The 15,597-nt window shown below is 39.1% G+C and overlaps 1 protein-coding gene across 4 annotated transcripts in view; it reads left to right on the top strand.

The window, feature by feature from the left end:
* The first annotated feature begins 262 nt into the window (after positions 1-262).
* Positions 263-15,597, top strand: part of LOC122982030 (solute carrier family 41 member 1-like) — a 47,802-nt gene continuing 32,467 nt past the window's right edge. Inside the window, exons 1-3 of one of the 4 annotated variants that reach the window (XM_044350989.1) lie at positions 263-841; positions 5,273-5,360; positions 14,231-14,586. In XM_044350989.1, the coding sequence (XP_044206924.1) occupies positions 14,275-14,586 (312 nt within the window). In that variant the 5' untranslated portion in view covers positions 263-841; positions 5,273-5,360; positions 14,231-14,274. Of the gene's footprint in view, positions 842-5,272; positions 5,361-10,918; positions 11,128-11,903; positions 12,059-14,230; positions 14,587-15,597 lie in introns of those variants that run through there. The other 3 variants (XM_044350988.1, XM_044350986.1, XM_044350987.1) reach the window with 3 other exon arrangements.

Genomic DNA, 15,597 nt, shown 5'->3' with positions numbered 1-15,597 from the left:
GGAAGGGGAGGGGGGATGTTGTCAGCTCAGGTGTCTCGGTTGGATGCTTGCCGCTTCTTCCACCTTTTTGGTTTCCTCCCTCACCTGGGTGGCAGTCTTAGTGCTACTGAGAGTTTCCGTATCTATGTGCTTTTTCAGCATCTCTAGCTCTGGTCTTGTTTCTGTTTCTCTTTTGATGCACTTGTACTTTAGGCAATGCACATGTCATGGAGATATTTTTGTAAGCCAACTGTTTCTTTGAGTCATCCAACTCTTGGCCAAGTTGGATTCTCCTGTTTCTCTCACAGGAGTAGTTGGCCCTCTCTCTACACCACAGTTCACTGACCTTCTGAAATTTTTTATGAAGTGCATCACGGTCTAACAAGGCCTTCTGCAGAGTCCTGTTTAGTTCCTGTTCTCTTGCAGCAATCTTGGTTGCTTTGAGGGATTCCATGTCTATGTGTTTTTGCAACTTCTTCAGCTCTTTTCTTGTTTGTTTTTCTCTCTGTGTACTTGTCATGGAGATCTTTTTGGGAAGCCAACCGTTTTCTTGCTTCATCCAGCTCTTGGCCAAGTTGGATCCTCCCAGTTCTCTCACTGGAATAGTTGGCCCTCTCTCTACTCAATGGGTCATAGAGCATCTGAACCTCTTGATGAAGCTCATCGTGTTCCATCAAGGCCTCTCTCGCATAGTCTTGTCTGGTGCCTTTCCTCTGGGGGTCCCGTGGTTTTTGAACTTTGAAATCAAACTGGCCACTTGATTGCAGAGAGACTGACGTAGTTTTCTTTTTTTAGTTTTTTTTTAGTTTCTCCATCTTGGCGTCAAGTTCCTTGTTGTGACTCTCAGCACATTGGAGCAAAGGTAAATAATTCAATTTCTTCTTTTTCCCCTGTATGTTTAAATTCAAGTTTACAATGTGTGATTTAAATGTTAAAACAAGGGCTGCTACTACTGTCAACATTCAGGACAGGTTTAAAACCCTCTATTATTCCCAAACTGATTGACAGGCCAAACATAACTATTTCACACAGCAGAGATGTTGTCATTGATGATCAGTCGAGAATCACAAAATGTAGCTTTTCATCTATAAATTCTGCTCAGTAAATATCTTACAAAACTGGATAAAAAAACGTGTATGTGTATGCTTGTTTTTTATTTTATTTATAAAATGTTTGAACTTCCCTCTAATGCTAACTTAGAGGGAAGTTAGCATTAGACTTCCTTTGCTATATGATTAAGGGAAATGTTGAGGTAATGAATATGATTTCCACAGAGCATGCAGGTTCTCTGGTCACTGTCACAAAAAACCCCCAGTTAAACAATATAGAGGGTTTTAGTTATTGTATCGTATTATTGTACCATAGATTTTGTCACAATTTAATAATTGTACTATTTGTGTCAATAAAGACATTCTTGTCTTTTACTGTAGTTTTCATCAGTGAAGATTTGATTTAATTTAATATACTCTCCTTCATCATGAATGCGCTTGATAGGACAATAGCTGACATCTAACATGCTCACAATGACAATGCTAGCAAGTTGACATCAGGTGCAGTATATGAGATAATGTCATTTAGAAACAAAGAACTAATTCATGCTCTTGCTTTAATAATTTGCGCTTTCAGATGAGTAACTCATCCTCTTGGTTTAATAATTTGTGCGCTTAATTAAGATTACTTAATTAGTGCTCACAATTTGTTTTTGGCATGAGGCAGCCGCTTTCAAGTGCTGTCTTTCGTTCTCTCGCCACCCAAAAACAGCTTTGAAGCCCCTGATTAATGAAAAATACAGTAGCGGTATAGGTTAACTGCTCCTCAGCACACAGGACAACATCTGAACTTGAGGCTTTTTTTCACATTCCAGCTCTGAAACAAAAACCACAGTTTGTGTGGCTTTCATTGGAAGAGGCCCACACATGAACCTCTCCTATATCACCATACCTTTCATATATGTTGAGTTCAGTCACTTTCACTTCACTTCAGAGTCTGTAATGCATTAGAGTAATGAATGTTACTCATTATGTTCATGTTAATTGTTTTTTAAATAATTGTTAACAACTATTTTCATTGTTTAGCTCATATGTATTATTAAATACCTGTAGCCATCACACACCAGCAGGAATGATACAAGGGTCTCCAAATTAAGAATACTTTTTTTCATGCATGTGGGACAGCAGTGGCAACTGCATTAACTGTTCATGATTATTAATTATCCTGTCAAAGCAACAGGATCGGTCAGGATCTCCTATAATGCTAAACAACATTCTGTTCTTTTCTGCAGACAGTTGAGCTGTAACACAGAGATTCCACATTTATCCATGTGAAATCTTTTGGAATAAAGCAGCCATCTTCAGGATGAGCCCTGAATGCCATCAAATCTGTCAAAACAGTTTTATTTTACTGTTGGTAAAAGTCAAATATTACTAATGTGATCACTCTTGCATGTGCGTTTTTTTCAGTCCATGGGTGATCCCATGGATCCCATGTGTGTATATATATTCAAATTTGGTGAATGGCTTTGTGCAATTTGGAAGTGTCCTGTATATGATGATGTGATTGGGGAATGCCATCTACCAGTACCGTGATGCAAGTCGATGGAAGTGGAGCTGCACACATTTACAGTGACAGTGAGTGCAGAGATTTTGAGAGGGATATCTCTGCTGACTGGAGCCAGCTCCAAGTGTGTGGGGTAGCTCCAAATGAGTGAGAGATAGAGAAATTACAGTGTCCAATAATTCTAAGGCCTTTCTCAATCTTTGTTCTCGTCTGTACTTGTGTTCTTGTGGACTTATGAAACATCATCAGTCACAGCCCAAGTAGTATTCCAATTCAAAGTCCGCATTTAGCTAAGTACAGTCCAAATGACCAGTAGTGTTCTTGCTCTACCTGATTTATCGAATATACATTGGACATGGGATAGCCAGGTATCCCAGAATAGATTTCGTACCAACAGGCAGTAATGGCAGAGATTTTGAGGCTAAAGGCTGCTGTAATTTTTGTCCAGAACAGAATGTGACAGCATGTCATTTTATTATGTTTTGCTATTTTTTTACATGAGAAAGTCACTATTTAGATTTCCCATATTTGGTCAGGAATTTGGAATATTTGGAAATTTGATATTTGGAAATTTGCTCCAGTGTTTTCAGAGATGTGAGGACCCATTGGCTGGGTGAGAGCGGTTGGTTATCTCAGCCGCTAGCAGCCCAGCTCCTGAGATGATCAGCTAGTCAATATCCATCAGCATCCCAGGGAGAACAGTCTTATCTCTGCAGCCTCTTTGGTAATTTACTCCTGGCTCTGATGCTTCCGTAGCATTTGGATATATATAATAAGATTAATTATATATATATATATATATATATATATATATATATATATATATATATATATATATATATATATATATATATATATATATATATATATATATATATATATATACATATATGTACACACATTCTAATTATATCTTTTTGGAGGATACACTTTGATCTCACAGATGACATAATATTTGTTGCTGCCACATTAGTTTGTCTGATGGTGAAGTGAAGCTTCATGTTTTTCTTGGACAGTGCAATAGTGCTGCCTCTGTGGAATTTGGGGTCCTTGTATGTACAGATATCATCACATTTCAATACAAATCTATGTATAAAAACATTAAAATTAACAGATTGATCTATATTAAATTTCATTTTATTATTTATGTACATAACAGATTGGATTTTTATTATAGCAACATTACAGATTGGATAACATAATTGACTGCATCTCACTGTCAGTTAGGTTATTTTTTCTTCTGAAAAAGTCTTTTAGTGGTGACTAAATGACCCGGCTATTAGGCCACAACAAATAGGAGACACACCATGATAACGTTTAAACCGAAGATATTTTATCAAACCAGGCATAAGAATAACTTAAAACTGCATACTAAACCAAACAAACGGGTGTCTGAAGGGAAAAGGGAGAGAGAGTTGCTGCAGCAGCTGCATGGCAGAGAGAGAGATGCACTGCAGCCAGGCTTGAAAAACCTGGGAACACCCCAGGGCCCCCAGGTGTTCCATGTTCCTCAACAATCTAGCTGCAGGGTGAACAAAGAGACAGGTGAACCACACAGCAACGCAAAATGACTCAGCAGGGGTCATCACAGTGGACTTTTGAGATTAGATGATTTTGTGACAGTACAGTGACAAGAACACTGCAGTTCCAATTGCAAATGATGGTACTGTGTCCTTCTGTCCACCAGAGTTTGGATTTCTGAGTTGAGCCTGCCAAGTTCGAACTTCCAAGCAGACAAGTATGAACTTGACGTACTCTGTATGAGAAAGGCCTCTAGTCTCAAATCCTGGTTGAGCATTCATGTGGACTAATTACACAAACCGTCAGCAACAGATATACTGATGACACGGATTTGTGTGTGCATCATGTCTTAAAGCTAAAACCTGTTATTGTTAATCTTAGTTTGTCTGATAGTAAAGCTAGCTAAGGCATGCTGTGTAAATTAATGTGTAAGCTAGGTAACGTTAATGATTATTTAGACGTTTAATATGACTTTTGCAAAATAAAACAAGGTATTTAAGTTACTATAAAATGGGACTCATGCACTAACAACAGCATGATGTTGATGCAGCAGTTGGCTACAGCATACAAACAGCATAACGTGGCTGCAATAACAATTAGTAAAGTATACACTTTCATATAAAATTTCAACGTTTACATTAACACATCTCACAATGTAAATGTTGTTTTTAGTGACAGAAACCATTCTTATCCAAGTGGCTTTTCCTGTTTGCTGCATTTACCTATGCTCTTTATTTAACAGTTTACTGTGCATTTTTATACAGGTAATTGATAATTGTCATAACTGTGGAACTCATCTTCACAATGCACACACACAAATACGCACAGTGAGGATAATATCAGGAGATAGTCCTCATATTAGCTGTAATGACACAAGAAGGTGTTGCAAGAGTAAGTGAAATAGTTGGTATGTGTGGGGATGGGAGGGGAGTGGGGTGACTTAGCCTACTTTCAGGGACACACACCAGACTTAAGACCAGTTGATTTGGGACGGCTTGTTGAATTGGGGACAAAATCCGTGTCCCCAATTGGAAAAAATCTGGTTTTTGGGACAGTGGTTAATGTTAAGGCTATGTTAAGGTTAGGGTTAGGCAAGTACTGGTTATGGTTAGGGTTGGGGTAAGTCTCCAGGAAATGAATGTAAGTCTATGTAATGTCCCCATAAGTGACCTAGGTAAACGTGTGTGTGTGTGTGTGTGTGTGCGTGTGTTTGTAGACAGAGTGAGACGGGAAGATAAAGTGGGTGAAGTGGGAGTATCACAAGGCCAACAGCTGCTGGTGTGACCAACAACAGGTGCTCCAAGGTAAACCAGAGGTATACCAGACATATCTCTTTGCTCATGCAGCTACACTCTATCTGCGCACGTCAGATAAAGTGTGGGTCCCTCCAAAACAACTGTGAAGAAGTTCATCTTTGGTGGCAATCTGTAAAACTATTTGAAAGATATTTGGCATTAGCATAAAAACAGTTTCAACCTGCCTTAGCCTGACAGACAGCAGACAGACAAATGGATAGCCAACCTAGTAAATAGCGGGCCAGGACAGGTGTTTGACAACGTAAACAGATGGAAAGAAGACAGACAAGTAAGCAGTCAGATGGAAAGACAGAAACGCAGACAGACCTCTGACTAAAGGACTGCCATGATAGCGTGGCTGGCAACAGGGGACAGGGACATTTATTTATAGCAACATTACAAGTTTCCATGATAGTTTCCACCACGCAGGCCAGAGATTCTGGAAACACATGGCTATCTATCAACCACTGTGCTTATCATCACACAAGTACCAAAGCTACTCTGTCGGCAGCAGCTTATGAAATGCTGCATGGACCAAAACACCCACCGCCCTGAATGACATGCCAGTAATGAATTTTTTTCTTTATTTCATTACCAGTTGATGTAATCAGTGGTTTGGTGTAGGGTATGTAGAAGCATACATTACAGATTACTACCCTCTTTATGCATTCTGAAAAAAAGTCAAGCTTTTGGCAAACAATCCTGTCGGTAAAAGTTCTGGTTAAATTACTGAAAATAAATATCAAATTCTTCCATAGGTCACCCGAAGCTTATCATTTGCTTCTCCCAATTGCTTGACACAGTATACTAAACAGGGCCTACTCTTACTCACATGGCGCACTATAGCGTTGGCATGAGGCCCACAATATCACATAGCATAATACGTGATGGCAAGGAACACTTGAGCCAGCAATCTACCAGGAACACATACTGTAGGTGATCTTAGAGTCTAAACCCTAACCCTAACCCTCTTTTTATAATGTGCAATCAAAAAATTTTCAGAACCCTTAAATGTATGCAATAATTTTGACATGTCATAAGTATGGTTATTCTCATGGTTTTTTTGGTCTATGGATTTTACAAAAGTTCTAAATCTATAACCCATTTGCACACATGCTAGGATGCATATAGTTTCCTGTAGCCTCCATAAACAACATTAGCTTGTAGTAGGAGCCCAGTGTAGTTGGCTGTATTGTGAACTACTGTACAGTCTTTTGCACGGATTAACATACATTGTAAACTCAGTTCTTGGTTTGTGCCATCTGTATCTGTACCATCTTTCACACATAGTCCCCCATAAATTACTGGGATAACCTTCCAGGCACCACTAGTGATTTTCACTATTCACACATGCAGCTACATTCATAAACATTTCCGCCTTATCCCTTTTCACACATGCCATGGCAATGCCGGAATAGATGGGCTGCAACACTTATGGATGCCAACCGTCATAAAACTCAACAGAAGAAGAGGGCAAAGCTCACATAGCTCTGATCAAACTTTCAAACTAGGCAGTCCAGATTAAATGAATCAAGATTATGTTACTGCATTGCCTATTTCTCATCTCAAATGTTTCCAGAAACATATTTTAGCGTACTGTTTAGCTATAGTATGAGAAAGTTTGTGATGTGGCCACCATGTTGAAAACAGACGAGCCAAAACCAAGCACCACTGAACTCACAGTATGTCACCCACACATCAAGTCTTGTGATTGGTTCGCTCACTCCACGTGAAAGTGTCTTTCGTCAGATGCATGTAACCCTTTGCATGCTTATCCCTGCAATGTTACTGCTTTCATTCACAACACAGCTGTACCGGCATTTTCCCTGAAATGTTACTCGGTCTTGAGGTGGGAAAATGAAGGTACAGATTTCCCTGAATATTGACCCCTGCTCCCATTCACACATAACCCCATGCGGGAAATGTTCATGAACATTTCAGGGATAGACTGCATGTGTGAAAGGGGCTTGTATTTGAATGTCTGATAGCTTTGCTGGAGTTTTTTGAACCACTTGCTCACTGATCACTGGTAAACTGAACAATGCAAAGAAAACCTGCACCTGCACTCTAGACTTGATCTTCCATCATTTTTGTGCATTTCAGTTCTGTTTGGTCCTTTAACAGGTCACATAGCTGTATTGTGTTCCCCCACTCAATTACATTTTCTGAATTCACATCAACACCCAAAACCAGTTGGCACAGGCAATGAAGATGTCCTTGCACCAGTGCCATTTCAGTTGGGGTCATGTGACTACTTATGTATCTACTAAAATTGTATAAATGGATGAGGAAAAAGCAGAATATGTATTTGACCTGGAGAGAATCTGTATAGGATCGAAAGGTTTTCACATAAGAGTGGTTACCTCCTACATACATTAAACTGACAAATGTGACCATGGTCAAGCCCAACAATTTGAATAGAAGTAATATTACAGAATCACTATAAAACACAGCAACACTGGAGCTGGTGTTGCCTGTCTGTGATACTACAATATGTTTGAAAGAAATATGTCTTTTTATATGGTGTAACTTATACATGAAGTTCTGGCAAGTCTCTACTTTTTACCCACAGCACTTCTCCATAGTTCAGAGCAGCTCTGTGGTGCAAATAATGCCTTCTGTTGTGTGTGTGTGTGTGTGTGTGTGTGCGTGTGTGTGTGTGTGTGTGTGTGTGTGTTTGTTCATGCTAAATATGTATATGCTTGCACACCATCTCTGCATGAAGGCGTTAATGAGGTGCTGAAAATGTCAGTGTTCATACAGCCATGGTGATCTGAAGCCAAAGAACACCACATAACACATAAAGTACATATAAAAAAAACATAAAATAGAGAAATGTATAGGGAAACATATGGGAAGGCAATCTTAGTCTTTCCTGGTTTTGATTATAGTTAATATGAGTTAAAAATAAACAATGAGGGCCTGTAAAGCAGATTTCCATAACCTCCAGGGTCTTTCCACCTCTGAATAGAAGGATAAAGCAATCCTTAACTATAACATGGATCATGTTACTATAAACCTAAATAAGACCAGGACTTAAAGCCCGTTACAGATAGATCATCCTACAGACCACCATGTTGCTGATACCACCAAGACTCAGTGCACCTCAAAGTTTTTTTTTCTTCCTACTTTAAGATCTTGGAAAAATGCTCTTCATACTTGTCAACTCTAATATCGCGAACATTTTTACAAGCCTCTTTGTTTTAATTGCAGCAGTTTGGAGCAAGTCTAAACTGTCCACATGTGCTTAGAAAAACAAAGCCTCTCCACTGGGGTCTTTTTTTAGCTTCAGTATTATGTTGCAAGTGGGTGAGAATTTTGCCAGGCATTTGCCTATTTTAAAAAGTCCTAAAAGTAATAAAGACATGAGTTGAGCCTTTTGAGGGTTTTCTTTCTCTTTAGTCCATGCTACCACCTAGTGGTGAAATTGTAAACTGTCTTTGAGTCTTGACTTGAGTCTGATGAAATTGAAGTAACACAATGTACAGTCAAGTGTTGGAGGTGAAATAACTGTTTGCTAATTAGTGTCCTTGCTCAAGGACACCTCTGCAGCTTAACTAGCAAGGACTTGAATGCAGTTGTCAGATAGAAGATCTTGACAGTGTCAGTGACACCAGGGAGACTTGCAGAACCGACACAAAAAATGGAATCTATAGTTGTCAGGAAACTGCAGCAGTGTGGTCCAAATGATTACCATATGGTTTCCCACAAAACTATCTGGAAGTTGATTTATCTACAGCCAGTGCTATATTATGTTCAATGCCAGTAATTCCAAGATATTCTGTTAATTGATTCAATGCATTTTGGAGAGTTGAACTGTCCATATGGTCATCTCACCGCGGTAAATTCACATTATATCCAAGAGCATATTATGGCTTAGTGAGGCACATGTTCCACCCTCAGTGCTGTCAAGTATGCAGCAATGAGTACACTGATGTGTACATCTAAACATCTTATTTCTGTACTGAGTTTGGTGTTGGCTGCATTCACCCCTCTGCTGGATTTAGCTTCTCCACCTAATCACCAGGAATGGATAACAAGAGTGACAATTCATTTCAGGCTCCACATTGTCATTTTTTGTTGAACTTAGGGCAGTCAATCAATCAATTCAATCAATTTTATATTAACAATGGATGAAATTCCTATGTATTATTTGATAGGGATACTGGTAGTGATGAACCCACAGAGAATAATTACCAAACTCTGCAGCTCCTCTTAGTTCTATGGAGCGTTTTAGCATCTTTCAGCTCACTGTTTTGGTTTTACAGGCTGCAACTTTGCTGTTTTGAGTCTCACTCATTGCTCTCATCAGCATAGCTTCCAGACATATCAGCTGTTTTCAGCAAGAAGCTTTGATAAACCACTGTATTATCAGCACTAAATGTCAGACAAAGTTAATGATCTTAGTGGATAATTTGACAGTTGAGGAGCCAGATATTTCCTTCAGGTGTTGGAGGAGACCAAAATAGTGCAAAAAAGAGCATGAATGTCGGACTTACATTTACCAGGAGGCCAGAAACACAACTCCAAATGAATGCTAATGTTGCTCTGTGTCTGCTGAATGTGTAAACAAGCCACTGTTTCCTAACATACTCACCTTATCAACTTTATAAGGTGATAATACTGTAAATCAGTGCTTTCTTCACGGCTTACCAGACTTACCCCCTGAGTGGTCACAAAAATCAAATAATGCAGATTTAATAAGAACTTCATAACTTGAGTTGATGACACAATACTGATTATATTTAGGACAGTAGTGTGCATGTTAACACATTAAATGATTCATAATAGCTCATGCTGTAAAAGCACAAATATACATTTTAAAAAATATTTCTTATATTATTTTACATTAAGAAATTATTATGCTGTTATTATTGCTGTGTATTGCATTATTATTTATGTATAGCCACATAACAAGAGGCTGAATACAGCTATAGCACTTCAATGCAATAGCTGACACACTATGTTACACATTACTGGTACAGCAATGAGTTACAACCAGCAGTCAGCAGCTGGTATGTTTCAGTGTAGAAGTAAAAGAAGAAATTCTCACTCTGTCACCCACATGAGTCAAATACACAAGTGGGGTATTCTATTTAACCACAGACCACTAACGTCTTAACAAAATCACCATGACATAACTGTTAAATGTCACAGCATGCGCACGGTGTGGTGTCAGTATTATATTATAAATCAAGACAGGGCAATGAGTCATTTTTGAAGCCTGGTTTGGAAAAACTGATTCACATTTAGGCTGCATGATGCTCATCTGTAATGAATCTGGCTCCTGGAACTTAAGATTAACAAACTGATGTTCTTAGGAAGATTAAGAAATCTTGAGTGCCCCACCACTAACTGTGAATTTGGCAGGAATTCTCTAAATACCAACAAGCCTGTTGTAAAGTATATTCCTCCCATGAATGAAAATGTGAAAGTGCTGTAGCTGCCTGCTGCTGTCACCAGCCTACCAGAGATGGAAAATGACAGGAGGGATATCCTTATCTGCCAATGCCATGAAATTCAAGAGGGTGCCCCGTGATGCATGCGCACTAGCTCCTACATTGCACACATACACGCACACACTCACACTCACAGAGAGCTCAACGCACAAACATAGGTACAAAAATGCATGAGCAAACGGAAAGTGCAACATACACATAGCCTTAATATAGAGAGACACTTCCACTCAAATTCATACATACACACTGTTATTCTTGGGAGCTTGCTTCCGGCTCAGCTGTGCACACACTCATCCTGACAAGTTCTGGAGACAAAGGTAAGAGCAATAAATCAATCTCAGCCTCAAATACAGCAACTTACCTCCACTGTGTTTATTATTGGCTTACTTCAGTTGTGTTCAGTCTGAGGAGGACAGCAGATAATGTGCTTTTCAACCTTAGTGAGTGTATGTTGATTTATGTATGTGTATGTATGTGTATGTGTCTTCATTATCTATTCTCAGCTTTAGTTACAGGCCAGCAACCATGGCTGTGTACAGCTGCTTCATACACTACACACTACACTTAGGGGGAAGACAGTCATTGATTTCACTCATGTTTGCTCCCAAATAGGATCCTCACGTTTGTTAACAAAAACTGGAGTCCAGGGACTTCCAGGTGGTCCTGATCAAAATAAGAAGGAGCTGCTTCTAATATGTTCTTTTCCTATGACTTTGTTTCTTTTGATTGCCACTCATCTCACTGCAATACAGCCATGTTGATCTCAATAAGTTAGGTTTTGGGGTCTTTGACCTGAAAGATTTCGACCCCCTGCTCTGTGAGTTTCTATTGTTCAAGATTTTATGAGTCGAAGTGAGAAAATGCATCTATCTTATACTAAATTGTAATGAAACACAGTTGGTTATACAGTCTAGACTTGGTGTAACATTAGGATTCATGGACAGTCTATGAAACCTGACACAGTTTCAAAAATGTAAGTAGCTGCTCACTTTCTCCGCTGGGGGGCGGGGCTACACGCTGCTACAGTTTCACTCCAGTTTGTATCCAATCAGAAAGCGCCGAGTCGTGTAACCACGGTTACCCGAGCAGTGCTATTATGGGCTGTACACATGGCAGCCTCCGATGGAGGAATGCATGTCAACATTAGGGTTTTACACTTCTACTTTTCATGTTTCTGGTGCGCAACTAATGGACCGTCGGATGAAAGCGGATATATCTGGAGATTTCCGGGACTCTGTCGTCGATATTGTGTGTATTCATATTTTCATTCCAAGTTTGAAGCATCAGTAGTGTAATGTCAGTCTTTGTGGTTTGGATTGAATTGTGATTGATGGCTCATTAACGCTCCCCGGTGATGTAAACGGATGCATGAGTGCTGGCTGAGCTGCTATAAACAGCTACCCATCGAGTTTTACAGTCATTTACAGGAAGATTGTGTTGACTCAGCAGAGGTCCATTGTGCAATTTGCTGCACTCAAGAAAGTCTGCTCTGAATCTTCTTTAACATAAAAAAACACAGCTGCTGTCAAATGAGGCAAAAGATCATCCATCAGAGCTTCAAATCAGACCATAGAAATGTTATGTCTTCATTTTTAGATAATATTAATAGCAATGAGAAAAATACTTGCAATAGTGAAGTTGGTATTTTAAATGAGAGCAGGCTTTCTTTTGATATATGACTCTATTTATTTAACATGTTACTGTAGAGATGAACCACAATATATATCCACAGTGGAGTTGATACTGTAGATATAACATTAGATTGATTGATTTGATTTATTGATTGGGACAATGTGCAATTTTAAACATTAAAGATGCACTGTACCAGAGTTAGCTCAAAGCTAATTTGCATCCGTAGTCCCCCACAATCAAAACATACAACAGTACAAAGCAAAAAAACACACATAACACACCATACAAAATACAAAGCTACACACAATAGTACATCACATACACCCACAATGTCAATTAGAAATTAATAATGTAAACTTGTCAAATTAAAAGCAAGATTACCTGCGCTAATGAGAAGACCGTAGATGGAGTTTAGACTCAGCGGTCACACAGCTGATTGGTTTTTAGTAGATTTTTTAATTTGGCCTTGAATGTATTGATTGGACTACAGTTCTTCATATCATCAGGTAGGGCGTTCCACTGAGTTGTGACTTTCACAGAGAAAGCTGACTGCCCAAATGCAGTGCAACGAAATGGTGTGGTGCAATCTTGTATAGAGGATATTCTAGAGGATCTAACAGAACTTACTGAGAGACTGTACACAAAGTCACATAGTAGAGGAGGGACCAAACCATTAAAAATTTTACAAACTAGGCACAAATTGGAGAATATCATAGAAAATCATAGAGTTTGAATTGTGACATCCAAGGCAAAATGATAAATGTGATTGTTCATTAGATATTTTGATCACAAATATATATTATAAATACTGTGATGCTGTGATGTACAGCCATTGCCACAGTGTTTCTAAAAGCCTTTATGTAGTGAAACAGTGATTAGCAATTAAGTGTTAATGCTGTTCACCTTCTGTAGGCAATCTTGAAAAAGCAAGGAGACATGTTTTCATGAATATTTGTACACTTTGTGATAGGGCTGGGCAATATATCGATATTATATCTATATTGTGATATGAGACTAGATATTGTCTTAGATTTTGCATATTATGATGTTGCATAAGTGTTGTCTTTTCCTGGTTTTATAGACTGCATTACAGTAAATTGATTTAAAATTTTCAGAACTTATCAGATTGTTCCAGGTGTGCTATTGTTTGCGTTTACCCACTTAGTCATTATATCCACATTACTGATGATTATTTATCAAAAATCTCACTGTAAATATTTAGTGAAAGCCACAGTAGATATGAAATACCATAAGGTAAGAGGTAACTGTTACACACAACTTCAGGCTATGTTATGAACCAAACACATAGAACAGGAGGATCATAAATGGTTACATTGTTGAAAATATGACTGATGCAAGAAATTTATTTTTGGGCTGTGTACAGGGAAGACTTGCATGTTTCAAAGCTTTCACTGGCAAACACTGTACATTTTACCTCATATATGGAACCCCTAAACAAAAGGCAGTAATAACGTAATCAGATGAGTCAAACTCACATGGCTGAATACATTAATAGGTAAGTGGATAAACTCATGTGACAGTAGCTAAAGCATTTTTCATCAACTTATTGGAAGTAAAGGAAATAAAATGTTTGTACACTTTTATCAGCTGACTGGAGGTTCAAGGAAAAGTGTATACCATATATAGTTTTATTTTTGACTCTATTACTGCCTTTTGTCAGTTTCCAGGTTCTGTACTCATATAGAGTAGATTTGGTGGGATACACTTGAAACAATACCTGACCCCCCAAATGTCCCTTGTCCCTTTTCACTCTCTATGTATCCCCAGATTAAGCCACCAACGTCCCACTCATCACAACCAACACCGCCATCATGCCCACTGAGGAGATACCGTCACAACAGACCCGCAAGAGGAAAAAGAACAAAAAATCACGCTCCAAGGGGAAGAGCCCTGGTGGGAGTCCCAGTGCCTCCCTAGGAGGTACCTTAGAAGGACAGGATGACCTCCTCCTACCCCCGGTCCTCCAGCCGCCTCCTAAAAAGCCAGCAGAGCAGAGGCCAAAAATATCAGTGGCCAAAGTGGAGGAGGAGTCATCCATAGCTATCTGTCTACAGGTGCTTTTCCCCTACCTGCTGGCTGGGATGGGCATGGTGATGGCCGGCATGGTGCTGGACAATGTACAGGTGAGTGAATACCGTCCTGGGGCTGATTTTGAAACAGTGGAAGCACAGATTTCAAGGTTCATTCATGAACTGAGTACCAGCTTGACAGTGGATATTTGTTTTTACATCTTTTACATCAATAACTTGTAATGCAAAGTCGTCATAGTTCATTTTTACCCAGTAGTGATGCTCAGTTTGAGTGTTAGTGTGTGTTGTATCTGACTGCCATTGATAAGTTACCTGTTTATCAACCTTATGCGACCCATCCATTCTTTTCCATTCCATTTCTGCTTTCGTCTCTTCTTGTCTCTTGTCCCGCTATGGTAAACACAAGTCAAAAACCTCTGACCCACTTGGTTCACATAGCCTAACACACATCCACATTCACAATAAGGTTGTATGGCCACTGGCATGATAGCACCTATGTTTTGGTGCACATTCACCAGATAACCCTTGCTGATTCTACAAGGTCATATGGCCTGATGCCACCACAGATATTGGTTCAAAAAGATGGCACAAAATTATCAATATAGCTATCTTCAACTAGCTTACTTTGTGTTGTGGCAGCACAGTACAGCAATGATGCTAACAGTACAGTGATGTATGTTAAGTTATTTGCATTCTACACAAAGGAATGCAAAACCAGCTGATTTATGCTTTCTTTTCACTCAACTACTGAATAGAGCGAAAAGTTTTATTCTGAGTGAAAAGTTTTATTCTAATCAGTCACTGTGACTAGCTGATCCACTAATAGTGGCCAATGTTTATGACCGTAGAAGAAGGTCTCTCATTTTTGTCCTTAAAGCTAACAAATGCTAAGATGCAGGCACATGGTGATAACAAGCAGCAGATGTCAACCCACACAATACAACACACTCCCTTTTCCGGTGCAGTCAGAAAGTTAAAAGACAACATATTGCAGTGAAGCGCTTTCTTGTTGCTGGGACACATACAATAAGGTGAATTGTGCTTTGTGGTTTGAGTGTTATTTGAAATATTGGCACTGACTGGAATGCCTGTCAGCCAATAACG

Source organism: Thunnus albacares, chromosome 5 (assembly GCF_914725855.1).
Source record: "Thunnus albacares chromosome 5, fThuAlb1.1, whole genome shotgun sequence".
NCBI lineage: Eukaryota > Metazoa > Chordata > Actinopteri > Scombriformes > Scombridae > Thunnus > Thunnus albacares.
The sequence above is the reverse complement of the archived record's forward strand: the minus strand, read 5'-3'. Positions and strand labels throughout refer to the sequence as shown.